Genomic DNA, 22,321 nt, shown 5'->3' on the forward strand with positions numbered 1-22,321 from the left:
TTCTTCCCGAAAAGGGATGAGATAAAAAGTAAAAACTAAACATACTTGCAGGTCAGTCGGTGAATCCTCGCACCTCAGTGCGTTAATCACGGACTCATCTCTCTGCAATTATGTTTATTATAGAATCATGTTTTATTTCCAAATGATACAACGCCAAATGCAAAAGACGAACATCCAATATTCTTCTTAATCTCGCTGTATCACATAGTGATATAAATTATAAAACCTCTTGCAAAATATTGGTTAACTCTTTTTTGACTCTAAGAAGTCAATATATTAATTACAAAAATCATTAATTATGTGTCAAAGCGCATGCGTTAATGCTTTCAGCTGCTACTGTCATGAAAGCTGTTCAACCAGTTTACAAAATTGATTTTTCGCTGTAGGTATTTTTGACAGTTTCAGTGATACGTATAATGTCACAAAGATTTATTCGAAAGATGAAAAAGTTGTTTTAAAAAACTTCGAGGCATACCTGTATACCGTGGTCGTATTTCTATATTTCTGAAAGAACGTGCGGAGAACACTACCACATACGTTAGAAAAGGTCACTTTTAGCTATAGGCAGACCGCAAACAGGCCTATATATAAATTAGGCCGGGGCGCAAGCAGAGGAGTGATTTCACAAATGACTCTATTTTGGGTAAACTGTCGAAAAAAGATTGCCTAACTTATCACGAATTCTGTACTCCCAGCTCAGTACGCCCTAAGCTTTGGAATACGAGCAGACCTTTCCAAACTGTATGCATTCCACTTGGTATAAGATATTAAAATATAGGTCACAAGGAAGAGGGCACGAAAACAATGAAAAAGGAGTAAAAAAGCTGGTGAATGCATGACCAGGCCCCAGGGCTCGGTCTGATATGGACAGACCTCTCGATTGGTTAATACGTATAATTGGCAAGCGATTATGAGCTAAAAGCTCACCATATAAATTTAGTTTTCACAATAAAATATTTTATTTGACACGATCAAACACAAGAAACATCTTAGCGTTAAGAAGTTCTAATAACTACATCATCCTCTAGAGAGTAGAAGAAGGAGAAATTGTACATTTAATATTGAATTAAAAAATTTTATTAAATAATTAATTTTTCATGATATATGCTGTAAGATTATCACTTATTAGCACCATATTCAATAGAAATACGGTATGAACAATTTCCTTGATTCCATCTTGTGCACGCTGAAGACAATAAACCTAGCTTGTATATAATGAAACAATCGTCATTCCTCGAATAAAATCATTACGTCAGATCACGCGACGACAACGTTGAAATATCAATAAAAAACACTTAAATATATTTGTTCACAAAGAAGCTGCCTCAACATCAAATCCTAGTTCATTAAAAACGTTTTGAAGTTTTCCGAGTGCCCAGACTAGGTTAATTTGTATTGACCATACCTGTACAAATCACGACGAAGCTGATTAAAGTTTAGCTGTTTTTCCTATTTCAATATTTTTTCAATTGTCGAAAAGCGACTTTATAAGTTTTTTCTTCATTATTAGGATTGCTTCCTTCAATTGTCAATCAGTCCTTAACGTGTCATCATTGGGTTTCTCGCGCAACGGCGCGGATCGAAGCATCTGAGAATCAATTAAGTTGACCCAGTTCACTGGTTGACCCTAACACGTTAGGTTGTTGAACAATAAACCGAAAAGAACCTTATTTTTCTGTCATCAATCCATCGACTTATTCTTACACGCTACATTTCCTTAGACTTAGGAAGATATCAAGGCTGTTGAAAAGATCTGTTGTAAGATTTCAGGAATGTTCTTTGTATCCATGCAGACGAATGAACGTCCAGCCGGAAGCTCTTTTGATAACCTACAGTAAGATGATGGGAATATTTTTAAATATTTTTCTAAATAAGTATATTATTTGTAGTTCATCTTATCCTTATTTTAAGTCAGTTCCGTGGATTGAAAAAGAATGTAGCACCATTAGAAAACGATTAAAGCAGAGCGGATTCTTCAATTCACGTGCTGGTGTAAATGCAGCACATTCTTACCTCTCAGCTTCATTACCCAGCGATCCAATGAATATGATGAAGGAATTCACTCGTGGATTTGACGTTAGGGTTTTAGCAAGTGCAGATGGCGGTATACCATATCTTCGTAGGTTTGCATCACTAAATATGATCACAAAATATTCATCTGCTTCTCGCTGCACAACAGACTCTATGGCTTTCTTGCTGGCCTCTAGTGTATGGTCACCGGTCATACAGAACTGCGCATGTGCATGCATTGTCTGTAAAACTTGTAGACGTTTTTTGTTGTTCACTGGTGGTGAGTCTTGAGATACAAACATAATTTCTGGATTCTCTCCAGAATGACCAACAATGTCAAACTAAATTAGGTAAATAAAGTACAGCAAGATCAGCAGGACCTGGGATAAAGTTTGGAAGAGCTAGAGTTTCATTAAGGCGATTCTCCATTACCTCCGCTCCGCCCGCACGGACGAAGCGCGCTTTGTTTTTCAGGCCCGTCACGGTCACATGGGCACATTTTCAAAAGCAGCTCCTTTTCGTCGGCTCCGCCCGCGCGGGCGAAGCGCCCTTTGTTCGGCCGGTCACGATCGCATGAGCAGATTTTCAAAAGCCGCTTCGTCCGCGCGGGTGAAGTGGGCGGTAATGAGGAAACGCCTTTAAGAAAGTACGCGAGAATATTATAGTAACTTGAGCGATGATGAAGCTTTATTGTTTTTTTGTTGTATTATTTACCTTGAAACGACGTTCATACTTATCAAATGCTTCCATCACTAAACAGGCAGCTTCCATAACTCGTTCCAGTCTTCCATCTAATCCATTAAAACGATACATACTACCGCTTACATCCAATACCAAACGAAGTTGTTTTGGAAGTTGTTGCACTGATCCTGGCTGAAAAATGAAAGCAAATTTACAAAAGAAAGAAGTAACTCCTCTATTGTTAGGAAACAACACAAAACCATACCTCGGGTTCTTGATCAGCTCTTTTTTTATAAATTGTTTTTTCACCTGTCAAACCTTCAATTAACTTCGCATCATCCAGATCACCAGATGACTGATGACGAATCCACTGCCTTTCTTTCCCTTTTGCTTGCAAACTTTCTAAAAGAACGCGCAGAGACTGGACCTGATGATGAACACGTGATGAAAATTTCTCGTACACCTCAGCCTCGTGCTCACTCATTTCAATCTGCTTCAACCTATAATGACATTTTAAATGAAGTATTACTTTTGGTAAGAGACAGTGCAGTGTAGGGAAAATAGCGGAGTTTGACATAGATTTCTCACCTCTCTTTAAATGCTCTCTCTCCCATTTCTCTGGCAGCTCTCTTTACCTCCTCGGGTACCGCATCTTTTTCTTCATCTGAGATCTGGAAGACATCATGTCCCGCATCCAACCTATATGGTCCACCTTTACCCCCGAGTCCTGCAGTATCCCTACCTCCTGTGCCACCAGCCCACGTATTACCACCGACATGGGGTTCGTTGTTGGGATCGACCTGACAGAAAATATTAGGTTAAATGGCGTTTTCAATTTAAAGGATGTCCTTAGTCGGAGTCGCCGAAATTATACTTTGTCTTCAGTAAATAGGTCGCAATTGTATGGGACTTGAAAAGAAATATGGCAAAAAATAATATTTCAATTTGCTCTCTAAGAACAAAGACAATTTAACAAAGTCCTTTTACAGAATTAACTCGCCTTGCTTATACTTTTTAAGATATTAGTACGAGCCTATGAAATTGCTAGTATCTGCACTATGTTGGCCTGGGAATTCAAAGTTACCCAGTTCATTTTACTCTAGTTAATTAGGACGTCAGGCATATGTTCATTTTGGCAATAATTCCCACATTGTTCTTGACTCACCTTTCCATGCTTGGGTTGTGTGACATCCAGACCACTGCTTCTCTCGCGAGTTACCTAAATTCGCCAAAATTAATCCAAAATTAAAACCGTTAAAACAATCTCTTTCAAAAGAAATCATTCAGGCAAAAAACGTATATCAGTTAAGCGTCTAGTTACGGTTCTGCACTAACATTTCTGATTACCAACCTGCAATGACCCTGAATCGTTGCTATTTCCCACCAAAGTTTTCCATTCAGAAAAGGATTTCTGGAGGTCACTAGTTCCGGTCTCCCAAAGACGTACACATCCATCACGACTTACAGAAACTATGACGTCATTTGACAAAGAGTCGATCAAGGCTTCCGGGCTCTTCAATTTTGTGTATGGATTACTATTTTTCGCGCGAGGTAAAGACAAGTATCGGACCGAGTTCTGCGATATATCAACCACTTCCAAACTATTGGACCATTTCATATTTTTGGTTTCTTCGTTTGTACTCTTAGACGGGACAAACGATGACGGAATAACTCTGACCACTTGTCCAAGTTTGGGAAGACACAAAGGATTTGGATACAAGTCTTTTAAATTCTCTTCAGAAACATCCCCTGCAGAAATAAAAAACAGTGTTAAATATTATTCACCGCGAGAATAAATATTGTACTGGTTCCCAGGTTTTCAACGCTCCTTGTCTGTAGCACTAACATATGCATGCATTTGACATGTTGGGATTTCAGTCATACCTCGTTCACCCTTTTCTTTTCTGGGATAGGAATAAAAGCTGAGTGGATATCGTTCACGTATTTTGACTGGATTGCTGACTGCCAAACTTGCTAAATTATCTTCGCTAGCAACCAAACGAACAGTACGCGACGAAAAATCGTGCATAAACGTATTTGGAAGATAATTTTGACAACTTTCCAATACATCTTGTGGCAAAGCACCGGCTGATACTTTATCAATTACGAACTGTATTCCTTCTGGATGGTCTTCAGTCGTAATGGCGGTCAGTAGATTAGGAATCTGAACTCCTTGCTCAGGACTTAAAATATACATAGTATTTACGTCCTTTTCTCTCACAATCCACATTTTTTCGGAAACAAGGTGAAGTTGATCAATTATGAACGGCAAGGATATGGTATGTACTCTAGCAGAATCAAAATCAACCAATTGAATTTCTTTGCCATGGTCTGAGTACACTGCTACAATATTTCCTAACACTTTCTCTTTAGACATCTTGTATTTTGTTTGTTTTAACTGTTTTGAAATGGTCCCGACTAATGAATCGGCGGGTAGATCAACTTGTTGAAATTCATTTTCGCTTGGATTAAGTAAAAGCATCGTGTTTGATCTTTGTTCATGAAATATAACTTGACCTTCATATAAATCTCCACTCAAAGCAGCGATTTTAATTTGAGGTGATTGGTTGAAGTAGTTGTAAGGAAACAAAGAATATAAATCCGTACAGACCACGAAGTTCTGGTTTGTCTTCATCGAGTAGATCACAAGAGGACTAGTGGTTGCCAAATGGAGCCAGTCGCCGCCAGCGCCACCTGTATGCATGGATATGAGGATACAAAGAAGTTAAACTGATGGTTTGGTGAAAAATAAATGATTTTTTGAAGTCGTGCAAGCGATATCAATGCTAGCAGACAGCTAGCTCGTATTTCTAGCCTTCTGCCATTCATAACTTTATTCACTTGTTCCCATCTCTAGCGTATAGACTACGAGGTGTCGCACATAGAGGTTTATTTGCAGTTAGCTATGCTATTACCTTCGCTGACTGTAATATCCGAGAGGATACTGGACTCGTAAAATGGCAACATCCATTCGCTTAATAATTCTGTAAATCCAGTCGACCTTGCATTATAACGATCAATGTCGAATTTGGGACAGTCAATTTTGACTGTTTTCTGAAAGAGAATTTATATGTCTGTACTTGTAGTTTGAACAACTTGAAAATACGATTTTCTCTAGGATGACAAACGACCTTTGTTGTATATTCTTCGTTCTAGTTCGTTGTTAATGACACGATATGATATCGACTGTCGCTGACTAATCAATCCCCAATTGATCAATCCCCAAACACACACTCACCCCATGAGCTCTGCATGAATTTATCGCATTTTAACACTATTGCATGAGAAAATGCATGCATGCGTGTGGCACCATGGTTTTATAGTTTTTTAACAGTAAATATGTATATTTGATGTAAAGATGTGTTTCAACCAACCTTTAAAACAAGAGCTTGTTCTCTCACTGAACAGGCTGTGTCTTTACCATCAACAAAACTCCAGTTGTGAACAAGAGAAGGCGAAGGAAGTGGAAATCTTAAAATAGATTTTACAAATACGAACACGCAAAAATGGAATATAAAATTTTGAATCGAGGTTCATAGCACGATAGCAATCCTCGACAAAAAATAGAAACAATAAAAAAGAAACGAAGAGGCAGATGTGGATAAATGAAATAACACAACAGTGGATTATAGGAATAGCTTGAACTTTACGATTTAATTTTCAGCGGGAAAAATCTAACTTAACTTTGACTATCTATAGCTTACTTTTGATTGCAATTTAAAGATTATCGAAAACGTTAATCTTTGTGTTGATAATTCCTACCAAAAATTGAACGGGGGAGAACAACATCCTACAGTTCTGAGGGGAAAATGTCCTCCTTTATCTACTCGGCCTTTGTTCAAACAGATATTCTGCAAGTAAACAGTGCTCGTGTATCGCTTACTCTTTTGATAATTTCACATCTTTCACTGTTACACCGACTGGAATTCCGTGTTTACGCAATGTTGATAAGACTGTCTTTTGTGCATCAGGATGGTAACTGTCAAAATCAAACACATTACGAACCACTTGTCCCAAACCATCCTCTGGATAGACCTGGGCGGATAGTAAAATAAACAAACACTTAGAATTCTCGAAATCTTCTTATCTTTGGTCCTTTCAACCATAAGTTTCAACCGAGGCGATGAAGGACCAGAAAGAGGCGAAGATGAAATCAATTTTACATGGAGTCATGGACTATTTGGTTCCTATTTTGAGGATATCCAGCATAATTGCTAAACGGGTTTAGTAAAATCAACTCCGAAAGAAATATTTAACAGACCATACTTGCAAATGTTTAACGATGTTGACTATAGTTCTCTCGTTGAATAGGGATATGCTATCTCACCAAGATCTGCCATTTGACGTAATTCAGAGAAGGCGTTCACAAGCATTGCCAATACACTGTGTGCAACATCTGGGCCGTATTGTTTTAACAATTCCTAACAATAAATTTAGTTGTACGATCTGAATGATTTGCCAATTTTTGCAGTATGAATTCGGACTTTGGCAGCCTTGACAATTACATTTTTCTAATTTTCTCATCAATAAGTTGCCTTTTGGCTTCCATGTTTGTTTGTTTTCTATTACAGTTTCTCGTTTATATAACTAATGAAAAAATTTACCATTTCAGATTCCTTATCGGGGTTGTTGATTGCATGGCAGCTGAAGATATCACCTGAAGATACATCAGTTATATTATAATGTACTTACAACATCTAATAAATCATAGCAGCAATAAAGAATTAACCCTGTTTTTATGGTTTTTGTCGCTGATATAGTGTAATGTTAAAATCTCTTCTTCCTTGCTAGACCTAATGTAGTGGGTAGTCCCTACTTGACCTATAGAACAGGAGTGGGCCTTAGTGGACCTAGTTTTGGGGGTGTTCCTTTGGACCTTAGTTTAGGGGGTAGCTCTTACTGGACCTAGTTTTGGGTGTAGTCCTTGGCAGACATGAATGGTGCAGAAAGAACAAAAATGGGCTGCTTTTTACATACACATATATGAAATGAAATAATGGAATTGCAATACTCAATCCGTTAGCTTCACTTTTGATAGCTTAACTTCTGATAGCCAGACGCATTTAAACAAACGTGGTTGTGACTAAATTTTTAATACATTACATGCACAAGAAGACTTTTTGACTAGACACAAAAGCTTACCCATAGCTCCAAAAAAATCGTTCCCAAGAAATGGAAATCCTGGTCTATTTGCCAAAACAATTACCCTGAAGTCAGGGTGAATTTCAATAACATCGTCAGGAGGAGGATGGTGTAAATAACCAGCTTGAAAAATTTATCAAAATATCAGTAAATAATAGCAGTTTTGACACTGGCAACGAATAACGGGCCGGGCACTCTTGAATTTACTACCTGGTAAAACTCGTCTTCCGTCTCCTAAAATCATTTCTCCACTCTCAACAAGCGTTTTTAAAACACAAGTTACATTAATTGGAGCTTTATCAGCTTCATCGATCACTAAAACATGACCGAACTTCAGAGCTTGAACCTGAAAATTAAGACACACACGCAGGTCAGGTGCATGTATTAATATGAAGAGAAAACTATATACCTCGCTTTTATCATTCACTTCCTTCGAATTATATGCATGCATGCAATAATAATAGTCTCAGCATGAAAATTGAAGAGACAAAATAAAAAAACTACCAGAGGAGAATCCTCATATACGATGACACCATCTTGTACTGTTGGTTGGAGGGTTAACGTTTGCACAGTTGTATCCCTACAGTGAAAAATAAATATCATGTATTGTAGAACAAGTACTGAGAAGTTTATATAGTTGACAACAAATCGTTGACGTTTAACACCTGCGTTAGAAGCTGTGCTTGCTACTCATATACGCTATAAAGTAATTGAGGTATATAAAGTGTGTAGCTATAGCAGGGTTGTTGGTATAGCAAACAATAATATTTGAATATATATAATTGTATCCAAATATATAAATGTTATAACTACCTACGGCTACGATTGACTTTACCTGTGGAGCTGAATGTATTCTCTCGGTCTATTTAAAAGCTGCAGGAATTTGTCCACAATTTTGTTTTTCCCAACTCCCTACAAGGAAGTGAATGGGAATCGAATTTAGGTAACTTCGGGATAAGTTAGCATAGTTTCTTTATGCATGCATGTTCACCAAACCTGATTTCCAACAAGCAGTAAATGCTCCCCCAGTCGGAAGTCTTTTAACATATTTTCCATTACTTCAAGGTGCTAAAAATATGGTAAATGAAAAAGGAATATAACATAATACTAACCAACAATCAACAAACAACAACTTTAAATCTTTCACACCAAACAACAATTTTTAAATAGGCCTACAATTTTTTGACCATGAGCAACTAATGTTATGTGCCCTGCACATTAATAGCAAGTGGTAAGAAGCAGACTATAAAACAAGATTTTGCTGGTTTGTTCTTTCGAGAAAACAACCTTCCTGTTGTAAATCTTTCAGCTGGGAATGCACGATTTATCGGGGGAAAGTTTACGTTGTATGTATGAAAAAAAAAATTGGATGAAAAAAGCAATGAAGGTGTGTAAGGCCTAAAGATCGATCTGAGAAATACGTTAACATATTCAATTTAAATGCGCGTTTCTAACCTGAGAATTACTATAGAACAAAGTTTCTGGCACTTTAGTTTTGTCGGGAGCTTCATATATTTCGTGCTGTGTTTCACCAATTTGAATATATCCGTCTGCGCTATCGGCTATATATAAATTAAGGAGATAAATATTATAGATATTATAAATGTTACCGAGTGTGTGAAAATAAATCCTTTGTATATTAAACGGCCGTGAAATAACAAAAGTTAGGATTTCCAACGTCAGTGTTTTAGAATAAAATTACAGAACTTAGTCAACAACATATCATAAAGTAGCTATGAAAAACATTTTAATAGTAACTATACCGTTGACATCAAACTTTCTCTGTACCCTTGTAATCTTCTTGCTGATGCCGATTCCTTTCATCGCATCTTCTAATGCAGTTCTTGCAAGTGATGGTAGAAAGCTGTGGCAGAAACGTACGACAATTTATTGGACAGTTATTATTTCACCAGAGGCATTCGGTATATGTCATGTGAGTATCAGGAGAAACATATGACGCGGATTTTTAGTTATATGTGTTCCAAGTTTAAGGAAACGTCAACTAGGAAGGATACAATTGCATGATCTCATTATTATTCAAATAAGCCATCCTTGTATTAGCTTTCGTACGATGTCGTCTTAACATCAGATGCCGTGGCTGCACGAAGTTATGATAGCGTTATTATTAGCAATTATATAATGTTTAAACATTGTGTCGCGATGTTTGAAATGCAATAAAATACGTGTAGAGTGTAGACTTACTCTGCCAAGCAAGCACGGTTTATAGTCTGATATAAGTCTTCATGAGGATATTCAGCAATACGCCTTGCAACACGTAATAACTGTCTTGTGGAAAATGATGGGGCGATGGACAACAACTAAAAAATATATATATACATGCATCTTTCACACTTTTTGTACCTTTTCATACAGGACCATAGCAAATGATCTCCGTAAAGACTCTACTGTAGTGTCTTCCGTTACACACAAACCAATAATTAAAAATAATTTATTAAAAATTATTACATGTAAAAAAGTGCCTCTATAACATATACCATTGAGTTGTTTGAATTTCTAAGTTGATCAGCCATGTCAAGCACGATTTTCATCTTATCTTTCGCAACCCGGGGAACCTGTAAAAGAAATAAAACAACAAATTAATATAATTTAAAATAACTTAATTTGTTGTCTTTTAGAGAAATAGATTGGATTCTCTCTTTAGAGGTATATATAATTTCTGTAAAAACATCAGGCGATATAATGAGCCAAGAACTTGGTTTTTGAGTATATCTTTACTGATTCATTACATTCGATTAAGACAAAAATATAAAACATTGAAACGTTGCATTATAGCCCATGCATGGGTCTTGAACCCAGACCTGGGGCCGTTAAAAAGGTAGTTAACTTTTAACTATAGTTAGTGGCAGAATTGGCCAATCAGAATAATGTATAACGCCATTTAACTACTTAAAATGTAGTTAGGAGTTCTATATACAACCGGCACCTGGAATTAATAATGTACAATTATGTACCATTTTAAATACAACTTCAGCTTCTTCAGTTTTGTTCAAAGGTTCAAGATGATGATAGAGAAATAAATGGAGCAATTCAGAGTTCAACCATTGATTTTGACTGCTATTTATTGAAGGAGGTTCAGCAAGAGCAATAATACGAAATGATGGATGAATACGATACACGTTTCTGAAAAAATATTTAACGATCGTTAACATATTGCACTCTTACCGAGATTGATTACTTCATATGCGAAGTGGACTTTTGATTGGTGGTATCCTATATACTTACTTTTCAGTCAGTTGATCGTCAGAAAGTCCAGAGTTTTTTTTCAGAAGTTCATAGCGGTCAGAGCGCAATAACTGACTGCCGTCATATAACGAGATTTCACGATCACCCACAAGTCTAGGAAACATAATATATGTGGAATTATATTCTTTTCAATTAAATTGATGACATAAAACATAACTATGGAACAGCGACTTTGACTAACGATCTGTTAGTAAAGTCTATAACTCCATTAGACCCGACATTGTCTCGGATTTTATTCAACGATGTACACCTCGCCTTTGCCTAATCATGGTCGTATATTTCGTATATTTCCGGTGAATACGACCATGGTCGTATTTGCCATTTTCCGGCGAATATGACTATGGTCGTATTTGCCATTTTCCGGCGAATATGAGTATATGACCATGGTCGTATTTGCCATTTTCCGGCGAATATGACCATGGTCGTATTTGCCATTTTCTGACGAATATGACTATGGTCGTATTTGCCATTTTCCGGCGAATATGACCATGGTCGTATTCCTCATTTTCCGGCGAATATGACCATGCACTCAATATAGGCAAGTAGATTTTTATGATTTACAAAAAATATGTATAATAATGATGTTAATGTGATATATAAATAACCTCTGTAAAACAGCCAATGTGCCGGGATTAGTCCTATGTATACCATCAAGCACTGCAAGATGACCTTCAGTTGCAGCGACAACTAGGGGCGAAGGTCGCCATATTGTATCGCCATTTTGTAAAGTTGTTCGTTGCTGAAGCAAGTCTCGTGACGTCATATCCTACAAAATAAAACATCCAACACATTTGCTAACATTTGTTTTTCACATTTTAACGGCATGTAAACGTTCAGGATGATTGCATAAAGGAATAGCGTACCTGATGCAGTACAACTGGTTCGATTTGATATCCGAGTAGTCGAGAAAACTGATGCAGTAACACACTTTTGCCACAGCCCTAAATGTGTCGTAAACACATTTTCGGCAATTTACTGACCCAACTCCAAAATTCAACTTGGGTAATTCTGGGGCATTGGACCCATTCATAGATTTCATCACCCAATTATCATCACACATAAAAACGTCAATTCCGTCGTGTGTGACAGAACAGTGAGGAATACTTCTATACACCTTTATAATTACCTTTGGACCTATTAAACAGAAGTCTTTTACAAGATGAGATTGAAACATATCTGCCAATATTTTCGAATGATAATGGGTCATAACGAACTCCTATAGACAAAAGAAATTTATAGAAAATAAATGCAGCGTTACATGCAGATTAGCATCATAAGACGGCATATTGACAATGAAAATCTTTGGTCTCCTTGGTGTCAATAAATTTTTCTAAATTATGTGAAAACTGGCGAAAAGCACTGTGAGAAATTAAATGAAGGTTATTTCAGACAATTCTACTATATCAACGTCTATGCTTTATTTGTTATTGCCAACTGATGCACCAGTTCGTTTACCTTTTCTTCAAGTGGTTGTGAACCAAAACTGCCTTCAGCACCACAGAGAACTTCTAGTTTGTTTATAGTTTTACTTTTTCCTTCAAGCGCTATCATTGCTTTGTGGTTAGGAAATCTTGTTACGCTTTTTAAATGATATGGCTCGTTTCTGCTAACTGGTGCATCATCAAGATGAAAAGTCTAAAAGATGAGAGAATTCCTATTACACACGCATCATGCAGAAAGTTCATAATTAGCATCCATCCAGCTATGTATGCAGTCTATGACAATATAACTGTAATAAATTATTCTTGTCGGATCCATAGTTTTCGTCAAATCGTGCCCAGACAAAATTCCTTCTTTTGAACCTTATTTCGCTGACAAATTCAGGCAACGTTTTGTAATATCCTTAACCCAGTAGTTACAATTCAATAATAGCAAAATATGAACAACTATAACTTCTAACGGTGCGAATCTTCAGTTTAGATTCATGCAGAAATCATCGTCTCACTATATACCTTGAGTGTGTCTGTGATAGCAGTCTGTCCTTCCTTTCCCATTATCAGTTGATGTGGATATAGTCTGTTAATCAGATGTTGGTTTGAAACAAATGGAAGATCATTCTGCAAGGATAAATATCAAGCATTCTATATGTAGAACAAAAGACCGTCGTCTATGCAGAATTTTGTATGCGTCGTAATTCTTCAGCAAGGAGCTTCGTAGAAGCTTCGTTCAACAGCCGAAATTGACTCATTGTGTCGTTTCTCTCTTCTCGCGACTGTTTCCAAGAAGACACGGGTAATTTTAAAGTAGTTTCAAGGCTGAAAATCCAGCAGTAACTTATTCTCAATATAAAGATGACCGTTTCAAACAACTAACCATAATTTGAACGACAAATTTCAGGTTTTCGATTGGAAAGTCTGGCATACCCAAAGACAAGAGCTCTGAAGATTGAATGGTGTGTGCAAAACTAACAAGGTTGGCAAGTCTACAAAAATACCAAAAAAGTTTCAATCTTAGACTTAGTGGTTGTATGATCGGCCATAAAACTGAAAGTCATACATGTGAGAAGAAAAGAAATAAAACAACCAATGTTGCAGAGTCGTTCATAAAACTAAAACTTGACCATGTAGTGGTAAAAATTGGTTTAATAATTGCACAGTAATTGCACGTTTCTTCTAATTTTTAATAGTAAATAATTTGACATGCTTCTCTTTTGGGACATCAGAATTCCAACTTTCCACCAGACTCTGCAGTTGCTCCTATATAATTGATAATACAAAAAGATCCTTATCATAAAATTAAGCCTGGTCTCCATTTGGGACGCTAAAGTGTGATAGTCGCGAAATAGTCTACGTTTATGTCACTTAGGCTGCGACTTAGTGCCCGGCAGCGGTGCCCAAAGTCAAAATTGGTTGAAAATGCCGTATTCTTGGAACATCTTAAAACGGGCATATAATTATATAAAAAGTGCGCAGAAAAAAATGTACAATGTTTGAACAAAGCACTTCCCCCTTTTTCCATTTTAACGTGAGAATGCAGTACTCTGACGTACTTTATAAGAAAGTTCTGGGACATCCCGGGATTGAAACCGTGAACGTAATGGTGGATCCAAAGGGTTGCCAGGATATCGAGGCACGGGTACACCAAGTGCAAACACTCTAAAACCTTCATTTACTCGAAGTAATTTCCAACTGTCTAGTTCTTCTTTGCTGTGCTCCTGAGTTGACAAAAATAATATCTTTAAAACAAAGCTCTCGTGAATTGTTATGACCTCGATAACAGTAATATTTATTCGTTCCAAACGAACAAAGTTGTTTTCTTAGCAGGAGGTTATGATAGTTTACTGCAAATGGAAATATATGTATCCATAGCCTAATTTCGTTAAAACTGTTGTTCATGTATTATATTATTACTATCCAGTATTCAGAAATATTAATTGATAAAGTAGAAGGAGCAGTTTAATTGCAGGTAGATCTTTAATATCTAAATAACAGCTGCAAGCGGAACTTTAATCCCCCCGGCTTCTTGCTTCCCAGGCCTGCGTGTGTACAATGTAATCTTAATGAAAATGGGTTTTCAGTCCATAAACAGAAAAAATATTATATCAAACCTTAATAAGCGAATCATATCTTGCAGCTGACACAAGAAATCTTCCATCATCAAGTTGCATTTCCCTACATCACGGAGTTAAAATGTATATATATGTGTATTACACATCCACCCCATGCATGCATTAGACCTTGCTATAAACTTTTCAATAGGCGGTTTTTGTCTTCATTGTAAAGAGATATCAGTCTGATATTGATATCTTTCATGATCACTATACAGGAACTTCCTGCAAAAACGCAAGGTTAATGCACATATATATATATATATATACCGGGTGGCGCAAAAAAATGTTCCCCCACTTAGACTTATCGTAATTAAAAAACTATAATACAGATATCTTATTCAAATAAAGTTTGTTGAACGCTGTAATGTCTAACTTAAATTTTGATATATGTCTTGAACAATTCTGTAAAATATTAGTCGAGATCGAGCCCTTTAAAATAAAGGTGCATTTTTTGACGAAGCGAATAACATGACTAAATATCGCGACTCAACTAAGTTATTTTCAACTTCCACGATAGGCGTTCTTTAAAGCGTTTTTTATGTTGTCTTTGCATGTTTAAAGATTCTTAGATTAAAGTATTCGAAGTATAAGTGTATTTGATGTTAAAATAATACTGTTCATCGTTCGAACAAGGAGTTGCAATGCACAAGGGAACGAAAGCAAAGGAGCTTGCCCGCTTTGTTATAAACATGCCTCGTTTAACGATACAGCAACGAGTTTTGATTTGTTTGGAATATGCGAGGACTAATAATGCAAGAGAAGTTTTACGTCGATGGCAAAATCATTGGAATAATATTCCATCTCCGAGCATAAAAACAGTGAGGATTTGCCAAACGAAGCTATCAATATTTGTTCTTACTGTTGCGTGCTGTTTCATTCTATTTTAGAACATTTTTTGCTTCTCCCAGAAACGCTACCTTGAGTTTAAACGCCTATATCTTGGCTAATATTGTATAGAAATGTACAAGGCTTACATTAAAATTTAAGTTAAACACCATGCACTCCACTCAATAGACGTTACTTGAAAATGATATCTTTTTTAGTTTTCCGGTATATATAACTTAATTTAATCAATAATTGACTGCAAGTACCAGCCATCATGCAAGTACCAGCCAAACGTTTTATATATGTACTGAAAAAAAAGCTCGTATAGACGTATATATAACACGCACATGCAGCATATATATATATATGACGGACTTCACACGACATCTGTACTACACCATGCAGAAAAATACACCGTTTTATTCGTGAAAAACACACCGTTTTGTCCGCGGATATAATTGAAATTAACTGTCATTTTATTGGACGTCATAACCTGCTAAATTCAGCATCCTCTTGTATATGCACGCGTCTGTATCATGCCGGATGTTTCCATGCAACATCAAGTAACTTATTAGTCATATAGGGTACTTTCTCGATATACAAAACGTATTGTACTGCTGGACGTTTGGTGTATATAAGCCCACTGCTACCAAACCGTTATTTATAAAAGTAATCTAGTCCGGTAAGGGAAGTTACAAACAATTATATCAGTTCAAAAAGACAAAACAAGCAGCGGGAGTATATGGCGGATAATTCTTTTAGTGACGCCTTCGAAAACGCTAAAGACGGGTTTATAAATGATGAAGTCGATGCGCCCGTAATGGCACATGAGCCTAAAGAACTGCAAGCGGCGTCCGATGATAAAAGTGTTCCTGTTGAGATTGTATCAGAGAAAGAACTACAAGAAATAGGGAAAGGCGAAGATGTGGAAGGTGGAGATGGCAAAATACACAAAACTATCTGACTGTGCGACATTCGTATTGGAAAAAGGTTTTGGCATGCAGTGAACATATTCAGGGACTAAATTGTATAGAAAAACTATGGGTATTATACATGGGGTTATAGAACTTTAGTATTATGCAGAGTGAGATGTAAGGGAATTAAATAAAGTGCTTTGTGAACATTCTCTTATACGCGCTAGTATGAATGTGTAATGACACGAAAATCTGCCCCCTCACCCTTGCCTTGGCCGGCATCGTTAATCGAGCAATTTCATTATTATTTGTCGTTTGCTCTTTACATTACATGCAATCAGTAATTTTTTTGGACAAAAGCAGGACACAGATTTTAATTATTCCCGCTCAATTTTTGGCCGTGTACAAAACATAAACATACACGAGTAAAAATCATCATGTTGATACAAGTTGTTAAAAACAGGAGTGAACAATGTTGTGCTGCACCCTCTGAACAGTATTGTTAACAATGTTGTTGAAGCTTGTTGAATCATCAATGTTGATGCAATGTTGTTGTAACAAGTTGCAACAACATTGATGATTCAACAAGCTTCAACAACATTGTTAACAATACTGTTCACACGGTGCAGCACAACATTGTTCACTCCTGATGCGACAACCTGATCAATTTTTGGCCGTGTATTATTCTATATATACCACCATATATGTCAAAGTTTGGTGTTCGTAGCGTTTCATAGGTCGAGAGCGAATCACGCCAGAGTGACGAAATTTTGATGTCGCCAGCGCGACGCCCTGCAGAGTGAGATAACGTGTTATGGGAAATAACAACTTTTACCCAATTGAAATTATGTCTTTTATGAATAGATATTTCGTTGTTTACCTTGTAGTTTGGTTTTTCTTTGACAAGTGGTATATAATAAAAAACTTATTTACTGAGAACTCAGAAAACATTACGTTTTGTGGATCCTCGGCTTCGCCTCGTGAAATATCGACAGATCTCGGGTCCACAAAACATAACGTTTCCTACGTTTGGCTACGTTTCCTTACGTATTCAGTGGCGTAACTAGAACGATAATTGGGGGGGGGGGGGGGGTGAATATTCATATATTTAGTTCTGCCCGACGGATTTCTATTGTAAGGCTGTTTTCCACTTACGCGTTTTTCATACGCACGTACACGTACGTAAAAGTCTTAAGGCTGCTTTCCACTTGCCCGTTTTTTATACGCACGTACACGTACGGAAAATTTTAAATGCTTTTAAATTTTTATTATTTAACATCTAGGTCAACTAATGCATACTAAAATATGCACAAAACTATGTTCCTTCGATTTATTCACTTAATTTTTTCAAAGGAAACATGTACAAGGATTCAGACTTTTACATGCGTGTACGTGCGTATGAAAAACGCGTAAGTGGAAAACAGCCTTAAATCCTTGTACATGCTACCTTTGAAAAAACCAAGTGAATAAATCGAAGGAACTTAGTTTTCTGCATATTTAAGTATGCATTAGTTGACCTAGATGTTAAATAGCAAAAATTTAAAAGCATTTAAAATTTTCCGTACGTGTACGTGCGTATAAAAAACGCGTAAGTGGAAAGAAGCTTTAACCTATTGCAATTACAAAAGAAATCCGTAGGGCAGAACTGGATATATGAATATTCACCTCCCCAATTATCGTTCTAGTTACGCCACTGCTTACGTTTCCTTCGTTCGCAGTAAATAAGTGTTAATTGTACTGCTGGACATTCGGTGTATATAAGCCCACTGCTACCAAACAGTTATTTATAAAAGTAATCTAGACCGGTAAGGGAAGTTACAATCAATTATGTCAGATCAAGAAGAAAAAACAAGCAGCGAGAGTATGACGAGTAATCCTTTTAGTGACGCTCTCCTACACGCTAAAGAAGTGTTTACAAATCATAAAGACAAAGTCGATGCGCCCGTATCAAAAATGCCTGCGCCTGAACTGGAAGCGGCGTCCGATGATAAAAGTGTTCCTGTTGAGATTGTATCAGAGAAAGAACCACAAGAAATAGGGAAAGGCGAAGATGTGGAAGGTGGAGATGACAAAATACACAAAACTGTCTGACTGTGCGACATTCGTATTGAAAAAAGATTTTGGCATGCAGTGAACATATTCAGGGACTAAAGTCTAAACTGTATAGAAAAGCTACGAGTATTAATAATGGGGTTATAGAACTTTAGTATTATATATATAGATTGACAACTGTATATCACGATCATGTAAAGTGAGATGTAAGGGAATTAAATAACGAAGTGGCTATTCGTACTGGAACTGTCAGTACGCCGAGTGTGATTTGTTCATTCGGCCGTATACCGTACGGTATGTCGAGAATTCAAACATCGATTTCCGATACGAAAATAACGTTTGTTGCAATCGCTTTATACTGTCCCTTTATAAAGGTACGATAACAAGAGTCAATAAAAACCTTTATTATTGCGACAATTGACAGAAACATTTCGAATGCACTACGAATAGCAAATCACACTCGGCCGGCGTACTGTTCCAGTACGAATAGCCACTTCGATTAACTAAAGTGCTTTGTGAACATTCTCTTATATGTAATGACACGAAAATCTGCCCCCTCACCCTTGCCTTGGCATCGTTAATCGAGCAATTTCATTATTATTTGTCGTTGGCTCTTTATATCGGTCCTACTAAACACTACCCGAGACTGCCGGCTGAGGTTTTGCATTTTCGATATCAATTAACCTTCTAAATTATCATATAAATACCTTGTTTTGATCACTAACCACTAACACATTAATTCAGTTTGACTTTTTATGGTGTAACAAACAATCCATTTGGTTTTTATTGATTTTTGTGTCTGAATGTCTCCTTAGTCGACAGTCGTTAAAAAAAAAGTCGTGCAATATTTTAAATCTCACCGCTACTTATTTAATTACAACTACCATCAAATTTTACCGCTGATTTTAGTTAATATACGCAACGGTGTGCAACGCGACTGTTAAAACACACAAAGAATGATTAGCAAGGTCATAGAAGTGTTCATGAATGAATCTGGCGGAACTGTTTCCCGCGCGAATTGCCTTTCTTCATGCCTTTTTTACCGAGTAAAATCGGGTGTTGATTGAATGATCTTTTTATAAAAATTAAAATAATCATATCAATCAAAGTGCCGATTTCATGACGGCAACGCATGCGTGTCATGACGCAAACAATCTGTGTCCTTGCTTACTTGTCGTTCGTTCGCCGCACTATAGGAAATTTTGTTACGCGTGGCAAAAAATATCAAACATGTTTGCAAGAATGATGACAAAAATACACAATTCTTACTGTACTGAGGGAGCTGCGTGGATTACTTTCGACGCTTTCTGTGGCAATTTCTCGCCTTCGTAAAACGAATAATTACTAACCCAAGCATTAATAATATTCTAGGATTTATTAACTGGAAGTCCCGGGCAGTCGTCTCGGGCAGTCCCGGGCAGTGTTTAGTAGGACCCCTTTGTATTACATGCAAACAGTAATTTTCTTGGACAAAAGGAGGACACAGATTTCAACTATTCCCGCTCTTTTTTGTCACCTATATTTTATCAATTTGCCTGCGAAACTTTTTTGCACAACAGACCTTTCACGGTTTTGTACGTTACCTGTTTTCCAACAAGTTATTTAAAACAGGTAAGACATTTCTTTCGGCTTTTTCTATTCCATCCAAGATTAACACACGTCCTTCTAAGGCGGCACGAACAGAACTCTATACAAATGCGCCGAAAGCAAATCTTATTTTACATGTTATATATCAACTAATCAAATATGGACATTTATAAAGATTGCGTTACGATTTCTTTTGGGGACAACGTTTGATGCATGTTTCCAATCAGTGTCCGATACAGCAAGTTAGCAAAAACGACGCCATCCAGGTCAAGATGTAGATAAAATAATTTCTCTCCGTGAATTTAATGACTGAAGAGAGAGTAACTAACTGTAGAATTCTGTTGTAGATTTCGGAAAGTTACGTTATTTATGATTTCGGAAAGTTATCTTTGGACCACGCCAAACATATCTTCTCGACGATCGGGCCCATCTCCTTAATTACCCCCCCCCCCCCTCTGTTACATGAGAGAGTTACTGAGTTAGCATGTTTGAGTAAAAACGTTAGACCATACCTGGTTAACGTAATGGGAACTACCGCATGAAATTTCCCTCCTTTGTTTCAAATCAGACTCAGTTGTATCACGACTCAGTGAGACATATTCAATTTCACGTTGCGTAAGCTCCTGATGAAATATTTTTAAAAACAGAACATTATAAATTCATAGTTTTGAGCAGTGATAAGTTGTATTTTAATTCAACACTTACAGCGTACTGCATTGCCAGGCTTCGACGGAGAGAACCAGGAGGACCAATAAGAAAAATATCTTGACCCAACTGATCCTGTTATTAAAAAAATGTTATATTTTTTATGCAGGTCAAGTTTAAATTGCCTTGGTACTATCACATATGTTATTCAGTTATCTTACTAGTCAGTTAATGGCATTTTCTTGCCAATCAAACTTCCTAATATGATAGAGAATCTAGTTTTCTGGACCTTTTAATAAACAATGCATTCATTGGTGTATTTTGGTGACATGGTTGAATCATAGTTCTGAGGGGTTCTTGTGTACAGAATTAAAAAGGATAATTAACTCACTACAAACAACTTTAACACACCTTTTTCATTATCCATTTTAAATGTTGAAGAATTGACTCTGCAGAGACATTTGAAAATGCTGGACCTAAAATCAATTTTAGTAAACAGATTAAAAAAAATATTATTCCAAGACATGACTCACGAGAGTTATAGTAATAAAAAACTCACATGAATAATTTATAGGGACTTTCTCAACATGCTTGGGTGTCTTCAGCGGAACTCTAACATTCCCAATACGTACAAATTCATCTGTGGATAAAACAAACATGCTTGTTAAAGCTATCTGTAATATGAAGTTGTTTGATAAATTTACTTTCTATGACTAACCATGATTGTAAGGGTATATTCTCTCTGTGTATCTTTGAATAGTTTAACAAGATGCTGATGGTATTGAGCTTAAATTTATGTTTGACTCGATAAATCATTTAAAGTCAAGTCACTAAATTATCCACATGCTAGATCCTATATTGAGGCATTAATTTTATTAATCTTGCTGTAGTCAGTTAATTACCAGTTAAAAATTTAATATTTAGTCGGTAGACATGCAGCAAGTAATAAATATAAGGTCAATTTATCTATATTGACCCTCTCTGAATGCCCAAAGTGGGCTTTTACTACCAAGGAATGATTTTAGCAAATTCAAGGAACTTTTAAAAACCTTCCTATTAGAACCTTCTTATTAGAAGGTCAATGGTGAAGGAAAACCAGGAGGCTCCCAGTGGTTGTGGAATCTGTAGTATGTGCCCATCGCACAGATATGCCCCCATCATAAAATATCTTCCCACACGGCCACACGGGAATGACGGGATCACACCCTCGTTGAAATTTAAAAATTCTGTGGTTCTTAATCCTGGATTTAGAGATCAAAACTTCAACGTTCAATACCTGAATAGGATCTGGACGTTTGACCGAATCTTTCTCTACGCCATATGTTTATATTGACTTTCCAAAACGTGGACCCGGCGACTCCCGGTGATCGGTATAAAATATCTATGTATCGATTCATTCAACTTCCAATTCTTATGCATCTGGGCTAACTTTTTTCGAAACACATGCGTCGTTTGCGTCGTGCCATTTGACTACAAAAACAAAAGAAAACAAAATCACATAACAGTACATTTATTGTACTATATTTGCAACTTCTTCCACAAAAAATGTTACAAAATTTATTATGCACGTTTCATTGTGCAAGACAAAGTACACGTACAGTGAAAACCGCTGTTTTTGAAATTTCAACCTTGGCAATGGATGTTTGTGGAT

At 36.7% G+C, this 22,321-nt stretch overlaps 1 protein-coding gene across 1 annotated transcript; it reads right to left on the minus strand.

Annotated features, from left to right (window-relative positions):
- Window positions 1-1,128: 1,128 nt before the first annotated feature.
- Window positions 1,129-22,253, minus strand: LOC114528109 (von Willebrand factor A domain-containing protein 8-like). The gene is given in 40 exon segments (XM_028549697.1): window positions 1,129-1,829; window positions 2,014-2,351; window positions 2,725-2,883; window positions 2,957-3,191; window positions 3,280-3,491; window positions 3,857-3,910; window positions 4,043-4,440; window positions 4,576-5,385; window positions 5,607-5,745; window positions 6,066-6,162; window positions 6,575-6,726; window positions 6,958-6,981; window positions 6,984-7,112; window positions 7,296-7,348; window positions 7,834-7,956; window positions 8,044-8,179; window positions 8,338-8,413; window positions 8,669-8,745; window positions 8,830-8,901; window positions 9,289-9,395; window positions 9,597-9,697; window positions 10,036-10,151; window positions 10,329-10,406; window positions 10,806-10,974; window positions 11,077-11,190; window positions 11,703-11,863; window positions 11,961-12,038; window positions 12,224-12,313; window positions 12,553-12,732; window positions 13,050-13,154; window positions 13,411-13,519; window positions 13,741-13,793; window positions 14,087-14,251; window positions 14,645-14,708; window positions 20,022-20,125; window positions 20,538-20,648; window positions 20,731-20,805; window positions 21,082-21,146; window positions 21,230-21,310; window positions 21,947-22,253. Coding segments are annotated over 40 exon segments (5,637 nt in total). The 5' UTR covers window positions 22,068-22,253; the 3' UTR covers window positions 1,129-1,723.
- Window positions 22,254-22,321: the final 68 nt, after the last annotated feature.

The sequence above is a fragment of the Dendronephthya gigantea genome, unplaced genomic scaffold, assembly GCF_004324835.1.
Source record: "Dendronephthya gigantea isolate DGI-Jeju-01 unplaced genomic scaffold, DenGig_1.0 000048F, whole genome shotgun sequence".
Classification (NCBI taxonomy): Eukaryota; Metazoa; Cnidaria; class Anthozoa; order Malacalcyonacea; family Nephtheidae; genus Dendronephthya; species Dendronephthya gigantea.